This window comes from Eptesicus fuscus, chromosome 25 (assembly GCF_027574615.1).
Source record: "Eptesicus fuscus isolate TK198812 chromosome 25, DD_ASM_mEF_20220401, whole genome shotgun sequence".
Taxonomy (NCBI): Eukaryota; Metazoa; Chordata; class Mammalia; order Chiroptera; family Vespertilionidae; genus Eptesicus; species Eptesicus fuscus.
This window is the reverse complement of record NC_072497.1, coordinates 9,390,628-9,406,563: the sequence shown is the minus strand read 5'-3', so window position 1 is coordinate 9,406,563 and position 15,936 is coordinate 9,390,628. Positions and strand designations below refer to the sequence as shown.

Below are 15,936 nucleotides of genomic sequence, written 5' to 3'. Positions count from 1 at the left end.
GTTCGATTCCGGTCAAGGGCATGTACCTTGGTTGTGGGCACATCCCCAGGAGGGAGTGTGCAGGTGGCAGCTGATCGATGTTTCTCTCTCATCGATGTTTCTGACTCTCTGTCCCTCTCCCTTCCTCTCTGTTAAAAAATCAATAAAATATATCTTTAGAGAGAGAGAGAGAGAGAGAGAGAGAGAGAGAGAGAGAATGACAATCAGGATGGAAATGGAGACAGGGACCCGTTCTTGGTTGCCTGGAAGTCAGGGAAGGGTGGCAGTCAAAGGGGATGATCACGCGGAAGCCGGTGTAAAAGCCGACGCGAATGTGCCAGCTCGGTGGGCACCTGGGGTGTGAGGGAGGCCTGGGCCAGCCGCCTCCCCTGGGAGCGAGGGCTGGCTCCCGGCCACCCAGGGTTAACCCAGTGACCTTGCGCGGCGTGCCCCTTCTCTCTGGAAGGTGTGTGTGCGCGTGGTGTGGGCCCCGGCCATAAATCTCGCCCTGAGTACCGTGTGGACGCGGGGCTTCGTCGGGGGACAGCTGCAGCGCTAATTTTAGGTCCGCCCGGGGAAGTAGGGCAGGCTTAATCTCCAGGGCAGGGAGGAAACAGTGACACATCGCTGGGCATCTGTTCCTACGAAGCGCCCCAGAATAGCTGCCCCCTGGCTCCTGGCGCCGGGAGGGTGGGACCCGGGAGGGCTCTTCACGTCCCCGGACATGGTCCTTCATCCTCTGCATGCCCACCCACAGGTCCTGGCACCCAGGGGGCGCCCAGGAGAACTCATTGGGTGCATCTTCATGACCCCACGAGAGAAGGTGAGCCCCGGCCGAAATGTCCCATCTCCACAGAAGCGGTCAGCCAAGGAGCCAAGTGTTTGTACGAATAAATTAACGGTATTACACGCACATCAAAGCTTACAACATTCTTACCCATTCTTTCCTTTTTTAAAAAAAAATATATTTGTATTGATTTCAGAGAGGAAGGGAGAGGGAGGGAGAGAGAGAAACATGATGAGAGAGAATCATGGATCGGCTGCCTCCTGCATGCCCCCCACTGGGGATGGAGCCCACAACCTGGGCGTGTGCCCCGACCGGGAATCGAACCGTGACCTCCTGGTTCCTAGGCCGACGCTCCATCACTGAGCCCCCGTGGCCAGGCTTGCACCTTATTTCTTACTGCCCGCAACCAACCTGGGAGTGAGGACTTGCTGGTCATACTTTGAGGAGCATCTGGCCAGAGGGCTACCATACAAGTCTTCTGATGTTAACACCTCGGTTCTTATCTTGTGGTTGGGGGCGAGGGTGGAAAACAAGGCAATTCAAAGGCGGAGGGCCAGGAAGGAGCTCTTACCCTCTGAGACAGCATGGAGGGACCTGGGGCGTATCATGCTGAGCGAAATAAGCCCGTCAGAGAAAGACAAGTAGTATCACGCGACCTCACTCCTAGGTGGAGTCTAATGAACACAATAAACTGATGATCAAAACAGATCCAGGGCCCTAACCGGTTTGGCTCGGTGGATAGAGCGTCGGCCTGCAGACTGAAAGGTCCCAGGTTCGATTCTGGTTAGGAGCGTGTACCTTGGTTGTGGGCACATCCCCAGTAGGAGGTGTGCAGGAGGCAGCTGATTGATGTTTCTCTCTCATCAATGTTTCTCTCTATCCCTTCTCCCTTCCTCTCTGTAAAAAATCAATAAAATATATTTTAAGAAAAACAAAACAAAACACAGATCCAGGGACGTAGATGCATGGAATAGACTGAGGAGTCTCAGAGGGAAGGTGGGGGTGGGTGGGTGGAAGGGATCCACCAGAGAACTTGTATGCATATGTACGTGACCCAGGGACACAGACAATCGTGTGGTGAAGGCCTGAGGTGGCGGGGAGGGAAGGGGCGGGCTCAAAGGGGCCAATGGCAGGGGGCGGGGCGGAGGGGACGTAGGTAATACTTCCCACGATAAAGATATTTTTTTAAAAAGGCAGAGGGCACACATTGATTTACCCCCTGAGAGGAAACAGCCATTCGATCGAGCAGAAAGACTCCCCCCTCATGAAGCAAATCGTCCCGTGAGTACGAGCCATTTCGACGGCACCCCGAATTTGAACAAGCTTTTAGCAGCGTATGGCTGTCTTCCATATGGTGGTTTAGACATAAAACGCCGGAAAACAGACTGCGGAAGACACACCGGCGGCGGCGGTGTAAGAGCGAAGGCTCGCGTCTCAGACAGGGTTTAACATCCCAGCGCGTTCCTTAACGTCTTCCCGCTTCCACGTGCTCATTCCCTGCAAACGGGGGAGGACAGTCCTGGCACCTGCTACTCTCAGAGGGTGGAAGCTCACAGGAGATGGTGGCTGCGGAGAGCTCAGCACAGGGCAGGGCACAGGAGGAAGGTCACAGCCCACGGGCTCCAGGGTATCGGGCGGTGAGAAGTCTCCGTTCCCTGGAGGTTTGGTTTTCATTTGTCCTATGGGCTCCAGAAAGGGGATCCTACCTCCACCCCAGCTATCGGCCGCCGCTGATCAGTTCTCTGTCACTGGAAACTAACCTCACCAGCTCCGGGACGGAATCATAAAATATAGGTGCCGCCCAGCCGGCCGGCGTGGCTCCCTGGTTGAGCATCGATCTGTGAACCAGGAGGTCACGGTTCGATTCCCGGTCAAGGGCACATACCCGGGTTGTGGGCTCGATCCCCACGCGGGGGCGTGCAGGAGGCAGCCCATCCGTGATTCTCTCTTCATCATGGATGTTTCTATGTCTCTCTCCCTCTCCCTTCCTCTCCCTGGAAGCAATAAAACGAAATAAGGGAATAAAACTTTAAAAAACCAGACATGGGCAAATCGTACATGTCCACGTGGACACAGCTGGGAAGGGAAGTCACAGGAGTCCGCGGCTGGCGGATGCTGTGACGGAGTTGGAGACTCCGAAGTTTTGTTCCTACTCAGTGGCCATGACGTGGTAGAATTTCGTGGAAACGCGTTTTGTAAGACGTGTGCACTTTCCAGGGGAGGGATCTACCGCGAGGTACAGAGAGCAAGGACTCCCAACAAAAGACGGTCTCCAAACTCAGGTGTTAGAACGGGGTATACCATGTTCCCATCTCGGATAATCTGAATGTGCGTGGGCGTGACGAAGGCCCCGAGAATTCTCACGGTAAAGGAATCGACCACTGCCGAAACCGGTTTGGCTCAGTGGAGAGAGCGTCGGCCTGCGGACTCAAGGGTCCCAGATTCATTTCCAGTCAAGGGCATGTGCCTTGGTTGTAGGCACATCCCCAGTAAGGAGTGTGCAGGAGGCAGCTGAATGGATGTTTCTCTCTCATCGATGTTTCTAGCTCTCTATCCCTCTCTCTTCCTCTCTGTAAAAAGTCAATGAAATATATTAAAAAAAAAAAAAAAGAAAGGAATCGACCACGCTTCGTTTAACCCAGTACTTCTCAGGACATCTGATGAGGAATTTGTTTTTTGGATGTTTTTTTTGTTTGTTTGTTTTTGTTTTTGTTTGGTTAATCCTCACCCAAGAATATTTTCCCATTGAATTTCAGAGAGAGTGGAAGAGAGAGGGAAAGACAGAAAGAAAAACATCCACGTGAGAGAGACTCATGGATTGGTTGCCTCCGATACACGCCATGAACAGGGCCCGGGCCGGGGAGGAGCCTGCAACTGAGGTACGTGTGCCCTTGACCGGAATCGAACCTGGGACCCTTGGGTCCGCAGGCCGGCGCTCTATCCACTGAGCCACACCGGCTAGGGCTTGGGTTTTGTGGGTTTTTTTTCTGAGATATGATTGTATTTCACTCTGGGAAACGCCAGTGTCGAGAGCCGCAGGTGAGAACGGGCGATCACGGTCTTGCTGGGGTGACCCCCGGAGAAAAACGTCGGGTGGGACCAGGAGCCCGAGATGGATGCTGGGATGCGGGACGGATCGCGGCTGGGCACGGAAGGACCCCACGGATCTCGGGAATTGGCTGCGTCTCTTCTAATATTCTCTCCAGGTCCTCGCTGAGTCACGGCCGTGAAGGATGGAGCCTAATGGCTCCAAATAGCTCTAACGCCTTCGTGTCTGACCGTCTCCCTTTTTAAGCTGGTGATTCACTCCCCTCGGGCACGCGGGGCCGGGCAGAATGGCAGAGTTTCATTTTCCGATCGTAAAAAAAAAAAAAAAAAAAAAATCTGAAAACCAGCCCACAGCCAAGACGGACGACGGTGAGGCCCAGATTTCCCATCGGAACGTTACCTGCCGGACTCCTCCGGGAGCCCCGGCAACAAAACCTTCCCCTGTCCTTGGCGGACTGTCTTTTAGGGATGATACTCACGACCGTGGGGTTGTCTGCGAGTGTAAAGAAGACCTGAAGCCCGGCCGGTGTGGCTCAGTGGTTGAGGGTCGACCTATGAACCAGGAGGCTAGGGTTCCATTCCCGGTCAGGGCACATGCCCCGGGCGCTGCCGGTGAGAGCGGGCTCGGTCCCCAGTGTGGGGCATGCAGGAGGCAGCCGATCCACGATTCTCTCTCCTCATGGACTGTTTCTGTCTCGCTCTCCCTCTCCCTTCCTCTCTGACATCAATAAAAACATATGTTAGCCCTGGCCGGTCTGGCTCAGTGGATGGAGCGTCAGCCTGCGGACTCAAGGGTCCCAGGTTCGATTCCGGTCAGGGGCATGTACCTTGGTTGCGGGCACATCCCCAGTGGGGCGTGTGCCGGAGGCAGCTGATCGATGTTTCTAACTCTCTATCCCTCTCCCTTCCTCTCTGTAAAAAATCAATGAAATATATTATAAAAAAAAAACAAAACCAACATATTTTTAAAAAATAAATAAAAAATACAAATAACAACTGGAGTCTTTGGGGAGAAAAAATAGGCTTTGACGTCGGAGAGATCTGGATACAAAGTCCAACTCCGCCTTCCGCAGCCGTGACACTGTGGCTACAGCCCTTTGCCCGTTTTCACTTCCTCGTGTGAAAACGGGGATCAGAATATATCCACTCGGGGTTGTTGTGAGGATTAGAGGAAATGACATATCATGTGTGTATGTGTGTGTGGGGGGAGGGTGGGGGCAACTCGTGACAAAGCCAAGTCATTGTACCGGGTCTACAACGGGGGAAACCGTCCCTCGGCGGAGCGGGGAGCACCACGAGAACGTCCCTGAGGCCATCGCCGTCTCTGCCTCTATTCCGGACACGCAAGGACTAACCAAAGCCCCCGGTACCTGACGATCCGGGGACGCCTCCTGGTGTACGGGGGGATGATCGTGAAGAGCAGCTCCATGGCCCCATTGATGCCCAGCATGGCTCCCGTGGTGACTGAGGAAGACAAAGGGACAGGTGGTATTGAACGATAAGAACCAGGCAACGGTCCGGCCGGCGTGGCTCAGGGGTGGAGCGTCGACCTGTGAACCAGGAGGTCACGGTTCGATTCCCCGTCAGGGCACGTGCCCGGGTTGCGGGCTCGATCCCTAGTAGGGGGGCGTGCAGGAGGCGGCCGGTCCATGATTCTCTCTCATCATGGATGTTTCTCTCTCTCTCTCGCTCTCTCTCTTCCTCTCTGAAATCAATAAAAAATATATTAAACACACACACAAACACACACACACATAAATAAAGCAATCTCCTGGCACGTAAGTCCGCAAAAGGCGAGGATGAAGTGGAGTCGCGGAGGAGAGAGTGCTAAGAGCATAAATTCTAACATGGGAGACGGGAGACTTGGGAGAGGATAACAATAAGAAATCTTCCCCTGAGTTCTTCCCAGCTGGAGTCTGGCCCAAGGTCAGACCTCTGACGGCTCTATAAATATCCCTCCCCGCCCCCCCTCCTCCCACCCCATCCCGCAGCTCAGCGCTGCCAAAGGGCTCGCTGGCCACCACGGCCCCGTTCTGGTCCCAGCCCCAGCCCGTCCCTTCTGCAGGGAGGAGCTGCTGAGAAGGCTTGTGGGAACATGGGACCACAGGGAACCATTCACCGGAGAGAGAGCAACGCGAGGGCGTGTGAACGCTGCTGGCCGGCCTGCAGAGGAGGCCGTGCGTAGAGCTTGATCAGGTCATTCTTAAAGTGGTTCGTGGGTAAGAGCATGCAGTCTTAAAGCGGGAGACACGCTGCCACCTCCTCACTCCCACCGGCGACTCCCTGCTGAAGGAAGTCTTATTTTTTTATTTTATTTTGAATATACTTTCATTGATGTCACAGAGGAAGGGAGAGGGAGAGCGAGAGAGAAACATCAGGGACGAGAGAGAATCATGAATCAGCTGCCTCCTGCACGCACCCCCACTGGGGGTCGAGCCTGCAACCCAGGCATGTGCCTCTTGGTTCATAGGTTGACGCTCGACCACTGAGCCATGCCCGCTGGGCAGGAAGTCTTTATGGAATAAGGAAGACAAGCCATTCCGTCTAATTATTCTTCAGGGAAACAAACTGAGATATGGCAGCCCTAGCTGGTGTGGGTCAGTGGACAGAGCGTTGGCCTGCAGACTGAGGGGTCCCAGATTCGATTCCGGTCAAGGGTCAAGGGCACATGCCCCGGTTGCAGGCTCCATCCTTTCAGAAGGGGGGGGGGGGGCATGCAGGAGGCAGTCGGTCAATGATTTCTCTCTCATCCTTGATGTTTCTTTGTCTCTCTCTCCCTTTCCCTTCCTCTCTGAAACCAATAAAAATGTATTAAACATAAAAATCTATATATATAAAAGCCTAAGTGACCATTTGGCCAGTAGCTAAGACCTGCACTGATCACCAGGGGGCAGACGCTCAACGCACAGGCATGGAAACATGGAACAGACTGATGAATCTCAAAGGGAAGGGGGAAGGGGGGAGGGTGGGAGAGATCAACCAAAGATCTTATATGCATCTTAGAGGCCCGGTGCAGGGATTCATGCACAGGTGGGGTCCCTCGGCCTGGCCTGCGGGGATCAGGCCGAAACTGGCAGTGCAACATCCCCCGAGGGGTCCCTGATTGCGAGAGGGCGCCGGCCAGGCTGAGGGACCCCACCGGTGCACGAATCCGTGCACTAGGCCTCTAGTAAAATAAATAAAATCGTTTATGAAACCGTTGGTTGGTACAGTACACGCAGCCTCAGACTAGGAGACACGCGGCCACCTCCTCACACCCACAGGCAGCTCCCAGCGGCTGCCGGAGCTCCCTGCTGACGGACGGAAGTCTTACACGCAATAAGAATGAGACGTTTCAAATTGTCGCTGGCAAGCTGCACGTGGGGGTGGCACACCTTCTGGCTACGCCTTCGTGCAGGTTCTTCTCTAACCAAAGCTTCATCCCTTCCCTTCCCTTTTCCTTTATCAGAGGTGGGTTTGCACAGTTCCCATCAGCCCTTCCCAAATAACCTCCGATTCTCTGCTCAGCAAACATGAGTGGGCCCGGCCCACCGGCGTGGCTCAGTGGTTGAGCGTCGACCTATGAACCAGGAGGTCACGGCGCGATTCCCGCCAGGGCCATGGAGAGGCACAGCCATCGGCTGCCTCCCGCACAAACCCCCAACCGACCTACCGTGGCCGGGATCGAACCTGCAACCCAGGGACGTGCCTCGGGGTCCCAGCCCAGGCCTGGCAGTCCTCCCGCTGCCCGCCTCCCCAGAATGCCGCAGGGGAGTCGCTTACCGCTCGAGGCAAACACGCCCAGCGCCCAGAGACAGTGGAGGAGGTTCGGGCTGTGGGACAGGTTTTTCCTGGCGAGGATCAAGGTCACGTCGAGCGCTCCCAATTCCAGGGCCTTCTGTCCGAACTTCTTATCTACGAACACAAATCAACCCCTCTTAGCTGGGGCGCACGTGCCTTCTGAAGGCGGCACGGTGCGTGCGAGGGAGCAGAAGGCAAAGATGACGGTGGGAAGACGCCAACCACGGCCGGTGAGCCTTCTCGGATCTGTTGGGAAATGCTGCTGAGCGTGGTCCCCGTTAGAACCGGGTGGCTCAGAAGAGCTCATTCAGGGCTGCACACGGCGTTTTGCTCCTAAATACTTTCACGTGCATGTCTTTGTATTTTTTGTTTGCTTGTTTTGGTAATCCTCATCCGAGGATATTTTTCCATTGATTTTTATTTTTTAATATATATTTTTTCATTGATTTAAGAGAGGAAGGAAGGGAGAAAGAGAGAGGGATAGAGAAAGAAAGAGAGAGAAAGAAAGAGGGAGAAACATCAATGATGAGAGAGACTCATGGATCGGCTGCCTCCTGCATGCCCCCTACTGGGGATCGAGCCCGCAACCTGGGCATGTGCCCTTGACCGGAATTGAACCCGGGACCATTCAGTCCGCAGGCTGACACTCTATCCACTGAGCCAAACCAGCTAGGGCTTTCCAATGATTTTTAGAGAGAGTGGAAGGGAGAGGGAAAGACAGAGAGAAACATTGATGTGAGAGAAACACATTGATTGGTTGCCTCCTGCACACGCCCCGACCAGGGCCCGGGCCGGGGAGGAGCCTGCAACCGAGGTACGTGCCCTTGACCAGGATCGAACCCGGGACCCTTCGGTCTGCAGGCCGACGCTCTATCCACTGAGCCACACCGGCTAGGGCTCAAGTGCACCTCTTTGAAGAAAGACATTTTTTCCCCATGTAGTCACAACACCCTGATTCCAAATCTAACCAAACTAGCAAGGAATGGATAATTTAGACTCATTTGCTTGGCTTCTTCCTCGTGACCTCTTCTGTGGGGCTGACCCTGCCATCACCACCCAGGTGTCCGGGACCTCCCTGCTGCCTCCCCCTTGCACGTTCTCACAACAGCTCCCCAAATTCCTCTCATCTGCAGGTCCGGGGAGGTAGGTACCTCGCAGGCCAACCTTGGCCAGCAGTCGGAAGAGGGGCAGGAGGATGCCGTAGTCCGGAGACGCGGTCCTGGCCGTGTCCACCAGGGTCTGCAGGAGGGCTTCGCTGCCGCCCTTGCTGATCATGTAGCGGATCCGCCTGTCCGTGCCTACGGGGGGAAGCAGAGGAGAGCTGAGCCATGGGGAAGGTCCCTCTCGTCCCCTCGGAGCTGGTGACAGAGCAAGGATCATTTCTCCCCAGAAACCAAACTGTGTACTTCTCTTTTTTTATTATTGATTTTTTACAGAGAGAAAGGGAGAGGGATAGAGAGCTAGAAACATCGATGAGAGAGAAACATCGACCAGCTGCCTCCTGCACACCCCGCACTGGGGATGTGCCCGCAACCAATGTACATGCCCCTGACCGGAATCGAACCTGGGACCCTTCAGTCCACAGACTGACACTCTATCCACTGAGCCAAACCGGTCTCGGCTAAACTGTGTACTTCTTGAATCACCTTGAGTTAGTTATGCTATTAGGTAAGGGGTTGGGGTGGGGGAAGGGGTATGAAATGAAGAAATAATCTTACCTATCTTACCTAATAAAAGAGAAACATGCAAATGAACCATCACTCTGCTACACCCACAGACAATCAGAGTGAGTATGCAAATTAACCCAACAAAGATGGAGGTTAATTTGCATATGCAGGCACGGAGCGGTGTGAAGCCTGCTATGAGGGGAAGGGGGGCGGCGGAGGGAGCTACTGGAGTGGTGCTCCAGACAGAAGCGAGGACTTGCCGGCTCCGGGCGGCCAGGGAGCAGGGACTTGCCGGCTCCCGGGCGGCTGGGAGTGAAGCCAGTGTAAGGAAGGCCTATTCTTGCACGAATATCGTGCCACGGGCCTCTAGTAGAAGAAATAAGTAGCTATGGGTATCACCTTTAGCAGCTGTAAAAAACTGAGCCTAGCCCAATGGCGTGGCTCAGTGGTTGAGTGTCAACCTATGAACCAGGAGGTCACAGTTCGATTCCCACTCAGGGCACATGCCCGGGTATGGGGCGTGCAGGAGGCAGCTGATCTGTGATTCTCTCTCATCGCTGATGTTTCTGTCTCTCTCTCCTGCTCCCTTCCTCTCTGAAGTCAACAAAGACATATTTTAAAACAAAAACAAAAAACCTCCGGGTGAATGGATGTTTCCCCCAGACACTGGAGCCTGAGGCTCTGCGGCGTGGGCGTGTGGTTCCTCTGGGTCTGGTCTGTGTGGTGTTGGTATTTCTTCCTCACGCAGTGTGGCTGGCACACACAGAAAGGAGAACTGAGGGGACGCGGGACCGTCCAAGGAGCTGTGTGTGCCAGGACTCGCCACGCGGAGATGAGCTGACAGGGGCATGGTCCCATGAACCCGGCTGATGCCAATGCAGTCAATGCCGTCACCTTATCTCTGGACACCTCGGGGCTTACCACGCCGCCAGGTCCAGCTCCGGCCTCGGATTCCCGTCGCCAGTGACCTGTGTTAGGCAGCTGCCAATACCTGGCTCTAAAATGGGCCACATGCCTGGCCGGCCTGGCTCAGAGGTTGAGCATCGACCTATGAACCAGGAGGTCGCGGTTCGATCCCCGGTCAGGGCACATGCCAGGGTTGCGGGCTCAGTCCCTAGTAGGGAGCATGTAGGAGGTAGCCAATCCGTGATTCTCTCTCATCATTGATGTTTCTCTCTCTCCCTTCCTCTTTCAAATCAATAAATATTTCTAAAAAATAGTCTGGCTCGATGGCTCAGTGGTTGAGCATCGACCCAGGAACCAAGAGGTCACAGGTTTGATTCCCAGTCAGGACACATGCCCGGGTTGTGGGCTCCACCTCCAGTAGGGGGCGTGCAGGCGGCAGCCCATAGATGATGATCCTCATCATTGATGTTTCTATCTCTCTATCCCTCTCTCTTCCGGCCTCTCTGGAAATTAACACAATGTATAAATATATGTTAAAAATAATAATAATAAATAAATAAATAAAATGGGCCACAATGAGGGGACCAGAGGGAGGAGAGAGGTCAAAGGCTGAGGGCAACTCTCTCTGAAGAGCTGCAGACACCCAGAGGTCCTTGGCCTCATCGATGAGCCACCCTAGTGTCACCACCGGGCGTCTAAATCCTCCTAAGTTCAGGTCCCCGTAGGGTGAGTGACAAGACGGAAGACCCCAACGTCCACCCAGCCCAGCTGCCCCAGGACCTATGGACCTCAGTGGGGATTCTGTCTCACATGAGCTGGAGCAAAACCCCAAACCCCCCCAGATTCCCTGGCGACACCACAGCCCCAGGAATGCCCGCGCCCACCAGGCCAGGGATGGCCACGCGGCCCACTCACCCACGGAGAGCAGGTCCCCGAGGACCTGGAGGATGCTCAGGATGGACGCCCGGTCGGAGGAGGTCTGCAACGAGAACACAGTGCCTTTCACTCCACACGCAGGAGGTGGGAGGCGGCGTGGCCGGGGCTGCACGTGGAGAGGGCGGGGCTGTGGGCTTCCTTCCCCTGAGAAAGACTTCCTGCCATACGCAGCGCCCAGCCCGGCCGGCATGGCTCAATGGCTGAGCGTCGACCTAGGAACCAGGAGGTCACGGTTCGATTCTCGGTCAGGGCACAGGCCTGGGGTGTGGGCTCATCCCCAGTGGGGGGCGTGCAGGAGGCAGCTGATCCATGATTCTCTCCCATCATTGGTGTTTCTCTCTCTCTCTCCCTCTTCCTTCCTCTCTGAAATCAATAAAAGTATTTTTTTAAAAGGCCTAAAGGGGGCTCCCTAAATCATGACAATGAGGGAGCTCCCATGGGGCTCTGCCTCCCTATGGCCCCTTCAGAGCCCCACCTGGAGGACCCGTTTTGGAGGAGTATGATGGGCAGAAGAATAAGCACTGAGCCCGGCCGGCGTGGCTCAGTGGTGGAGTGTCTTCGACCTATGAACCAGGAGGTCACAGTTCAATTCCCGGTCAGGGCAAATGCAGGCTCGATCCCTAGTAGGGGACATGCAGGAGGCAGCCGACCCATGATTCTCTCTCATCATTGGTGTTTCTCTCTCTCCCTTTCCCTTCCTCTCTGAAATCAATACAAATATATATATATATAAATATATATATATATATATTAATTATAAAATGGGTATCAAGCCCACAACCCGGGTATGTGCCCTGACCAGGAATCAAACCTGAGACCCTTCCGTCTGCAGGCCGACGCTCTATCCACGGAGCCAAACCAGCTAGGGCAGGACTCAGGCCCTTTGAAAGTGGACCCAAAGATGGTTCATCGGAGAAAAGAGAGTCCCAGAATGGTGTCCCTAATCCACACTGATGTTTTGGGGTCCACCTCCAGCACCCACCCCCCAAAAGAACTGCATTTCTTCTGAGTAGAGGGAAGGGGTGAAATCAGTGGTTCTCAACCTCCCTAATGCCGCGACCCTTTAATACAGTTCCTCATGTTGTGGTGACCCCCAACCATAAAATTATTTTCGTTGCTACTTCATCACTGTAATTTTGCTACTGTTAATGAATCGTAATGTAAATACCTGTGTTTTCTGATGGCCTTAGGCGACCCTGCTAGCGGTTCTCAACCTGTGGGTCGCGACATTTAACAGTTGAGAACCGCTGCTGTAGAGCCTAAGACCATCGGAAAACACAGGTATTTACATTACGATTCATAACAGTAGCGAAATTACAGTTATGAAGTAGCAACAAAAATAATTTTATGGTTGGGGGTCACCACGACATGAGGAACTGTATTAACGGGTCGTGGCATTAGAAAGGTTGAGAACCACTGGGTTAAATGATAAAAGCAAGGCTGTGCAACGCTGGGTGGCATAAAACGCCAGATTCGCTAGCTAATGAATATAAGGTATTAGTTCCTTATAAAATATGAGCCAAAAAAAGGAAAAGAGGGTAGGAAATGGACAGATGAGAGAAAGAGGAAAGGGGAAAATGACTAGCGTAGAAACTGATTGAAAAGAAGAAAAAGACCCAGATTTCATTTCCTCTCATTTAATTATTCATGCAGTCATCTCGCAAATGTTCATTGGAAACCATCCGTTAGTCACCAGGCCAGGCTGTCAAGACACAAATTGCCCGGGAATCGGTGACCCTCCTGGTGCATAGGTCAATGCTCCACCACTGAGCCACGCCAGCCGGGCACTGGTGGGCATTCTTAACCGCCTGACCAACCCTGTGGAACCACCAAAGCGTGGACTTGCAGGGGAGTGAAATAATCAATAGCCTCACGTGTAAAAGCTGCTTTTATTTGGGTGGTTTGTTATGGAATTTCGATGTGATGGAGAAAGAAGAAAATTTCACACCTCCATGTGCCCTCTTCCCTAGCACTATGGGTTATTGTTGTTTTTTAATATATTTGTATTGATTTCAGAGAGGAAGGGAGAGGGAGAGGGAGACAGAAACATCAATGATGAGAGAGAATCATGGATCGGCTGCCTCCTGCACGGCCCCTACTGGGGACTGAACCTGCAACCTGGGCAGGTGCCCTGACCCGGGAACTGAACCGTGACCTCCTGGTTCATAGGCCGACACTCAACCACTGAGCCACACCAGCCGGGCACAGCATGGTGGTTTTAATAAACAGGAAAGAAATTGATGTCAGAAACCATAGGACCCGCCCACCGAGAGAATCCTGCGGTCCCACAGGAACGAAGAGACAGTATCGTCCTAGAGATGTGGAGCTCAGAATGCTCTCAGCTCCGAGCCGGGATGGATCCGCACAATATTGTTTTTTTCTTTAAGTGGAAATCATGGCTATCCGTGGAGGGGGGGAGGGGGGAAGGCTCCACAAACTCTCCACCGGCATTAATTTTTCGCACCGCTAAATTTGCCAATAAATAGCTTCCACCCCTTAGACGAGCCACACCACGCCGTGATCTCACCCGCAGTAATAATAAATGAGCGATTCGAGAAGGCAGGATGCCACGGGCCTCAATGTCCCGTTAACGACCCCGTTAAAGGAATCATTGAGTAGATCCCCTGATGAAGACGTCCCTGTGAAAAAGAAGTGGATCTGCCAAGTTTTCAGGGAGAGGCAGGCAGTCGGAAGGACCGGGTCTTTCACAGTCTGGGGCGGGGAGCCAGGGGGAGGAGGGGGGAAGTTTGCACTGCAATGTGCTCGAATTCTGGCTCGAACTTGCTGCTCCCTTGCTTGGCAAACGTTCCGTCTGTCTGAGACCTTCCTCCTCCTGATTCATCACGAGTCAGTAAGACTCCGCCCATCACTCAGCCTTCGGAGGCCCATCTCCAGCCACTGCCCACGCCCCACCACGGTGTGTGGCGGCCACGTGGGACCCGACCCCCCGTGGCCCACGCTCACCATGGGTACCTGGGCCTTCAAAGCTTTCCTCGTGTTGCTACCAAGGCAGGAGTAGGACTCCACCTCCCTCTTCCTTCATGAAACCGACTTCTATTTCTTTTTTTCTTTTTTCTTTTTTTAATATATATTTTTTTCTTGATTTCAGAGAGGAAGGGAGGAGAGAGAGAGAAACATCCCTGATGAGAGAGAATCCTGGATCGGCTGCCTCCTGCACGCCCCCTACTGGGGATGGAGCCCGCAACCCGGGCATGTGCCCCGACCGAGAAAAGAACCATGACCTCCTGGTCCGTAGGTCAATGCTCAGCCACTGAGCCACGCCAGCTGGGCATGAAATGCTAATTCTCGGTCCCCAAAGAGTACGTCAGAATCTCTCCCAAATGCATGAGCCAAGAGCACAGGACACAGCGCGCAGCCCTAGAAAACCACATTGCCAGAACGGAACCCGTTCCCCCAGCCACGCGGCTTGAACACCCGCTAGAGACCGTCCGTCGGTTAAACAAGGGACCTTATGAAATGTGGAGTCGGTCGTGGATGAGGGAAGGGAGTGCCAGCCAGAAGCTCCCATGACTGAGAATAGGTCCCAGCGCCGAGAAGGACGACCCTCGACTCTCCGTGTTCACCTAAGGGGGTCCATGGAGAAGCGGCGTCCTTATGAGTTCAGGTCCAAGGAACAACTTCCTGTCACGGTTGAAATGAACGGAAGAGAAAGGGGTGTTTTCGGGGGTACGGATGGAGACATCTGCGCAGGAAACCAAATGAGATTCGCTTCCATCTGACGGGGGCTGGCGGGGGAACAGGGGGGCTTATCAAAGCAGACGTTTGCCATCTTTGCGCCAACGGGGTGCTAGGTCCCATGGCGGTGCCTAGGAAAAGCTGGATGATCTAAAAATAGGTCTGAGGCCCAGCTGGCGTGGCTCCGGGGTTGAGCATCGACCTGTGAACCAGGAGGTCACGGTTCGATTCCCGGTCAGGGCTCAAGCCCGGGTTGCAGGCTCCATCCCCAGTAGAGTGCGTGCAGGCGGCAGCCGATCAATAATGCTCTCTCTCTCTCTCTCTCTCTCTCTTGCTCTCTCTCTCTCTTTCTCTTTCTTGCTCTCACTCTCTCTCTTCCTCTCCCTTCCTCTATGAAATCAACAAAAATATATATTTTTTAAAAAACAAATAAAATTTTTTTAAATTTTTAAAAAGAAGTAACACTTCTTAACTCCCAAGGTTAGGCCATAAAAAGCAATGCAGTTCCTGCCTAACCCGCTAGGATCCCGATCTGGAGCCTGGAGCCACTAGGACAGTGGTCGGCAAACTCATTAGTCCACAGAGCCAAATATCAACAGTACAACGATTGAAATTTCTTTTGAGAGCCACATTTTTTAAACTTAAACTTCTTCTAACGCCACTTCTTCAAAATAGACTTGCCCAGGCCGTGGTATTTTGTGGAAGCGCCACACTCAAGGGGCCAAAGAGCCGCATGTGGCTTGCGAGCCGCAGTTTGCAGACCATGGCACTAGGAGAATGCTGAGGGCCCCGAGTTCCACATGGAAAGACTCACACGGCGCTCAGCCCCAGCTAAGCTCTCAAATCCATTGGGATCCCTCAGCCCCAGCCAACTTCCCAGGCAATCACATGCCGGGCGCCGAGTGAGACCCACCCTGCCCAGTCCTTCCCAGATCACGGGGAAAGTCCAACAGTTGTAGTAAGCCCCTGAGACTGGGATTGTTTGTTACACAGCGATACTGACTGAAGCACAAGCCGACCTCAAAAGCAGGTGAATGCAAAGCATCGGAACGTTGATTCCCAAAACCTTGCATTTGAAACGCGTGACAGTGACAAACAGAAAAAAACACAAAGACAAAACACCAAGGATCTAGATTC

The 15,936-nt window shown here is 53.6% G+C and overlaps 1 protein-coding gene across 1 annotated transcript in view; it reads right to left on the bottom strand.

Annotated features, from left to right (window-relative positions):
- The window catches only part of AGBL1 (AGBL carboxypeptidase 1), a 233,263-nt gene extending 219,178 nt beyond the window's left edge, over positions 1-14,085 (bottom strand). Inside the window, exons 1-5 of the mRNA XM_054713289.1 lie at positions 14,068-14,085; positions 11,083-11,146; positions 8,746-8,892; positions 7,577-7,708; positions 5,185-5,278 (exon numbers count right to left, since the gene is read on the bottom strand). Of these exons, the coding sequence (XP_054569264.1) occupies positions 5,185-5,278; positions 7,577-7,708; positions 8,746-8,892; positions 11,083-11,146; positions 14,068-14,070 (440 nt within the window). The 5' untranslated portion in view covers positions 14,071-14,085. The remainder of the gene's footprint in view (positions 1-5,184; positions 5,279-7,576; positions 7,709-8,745; positions 8,893-11,082; positions 11,147-14,067) is intronic.
- Between the last annotated feature and the right edge of the window lie 1,851 nt (positions 14,086-15,936).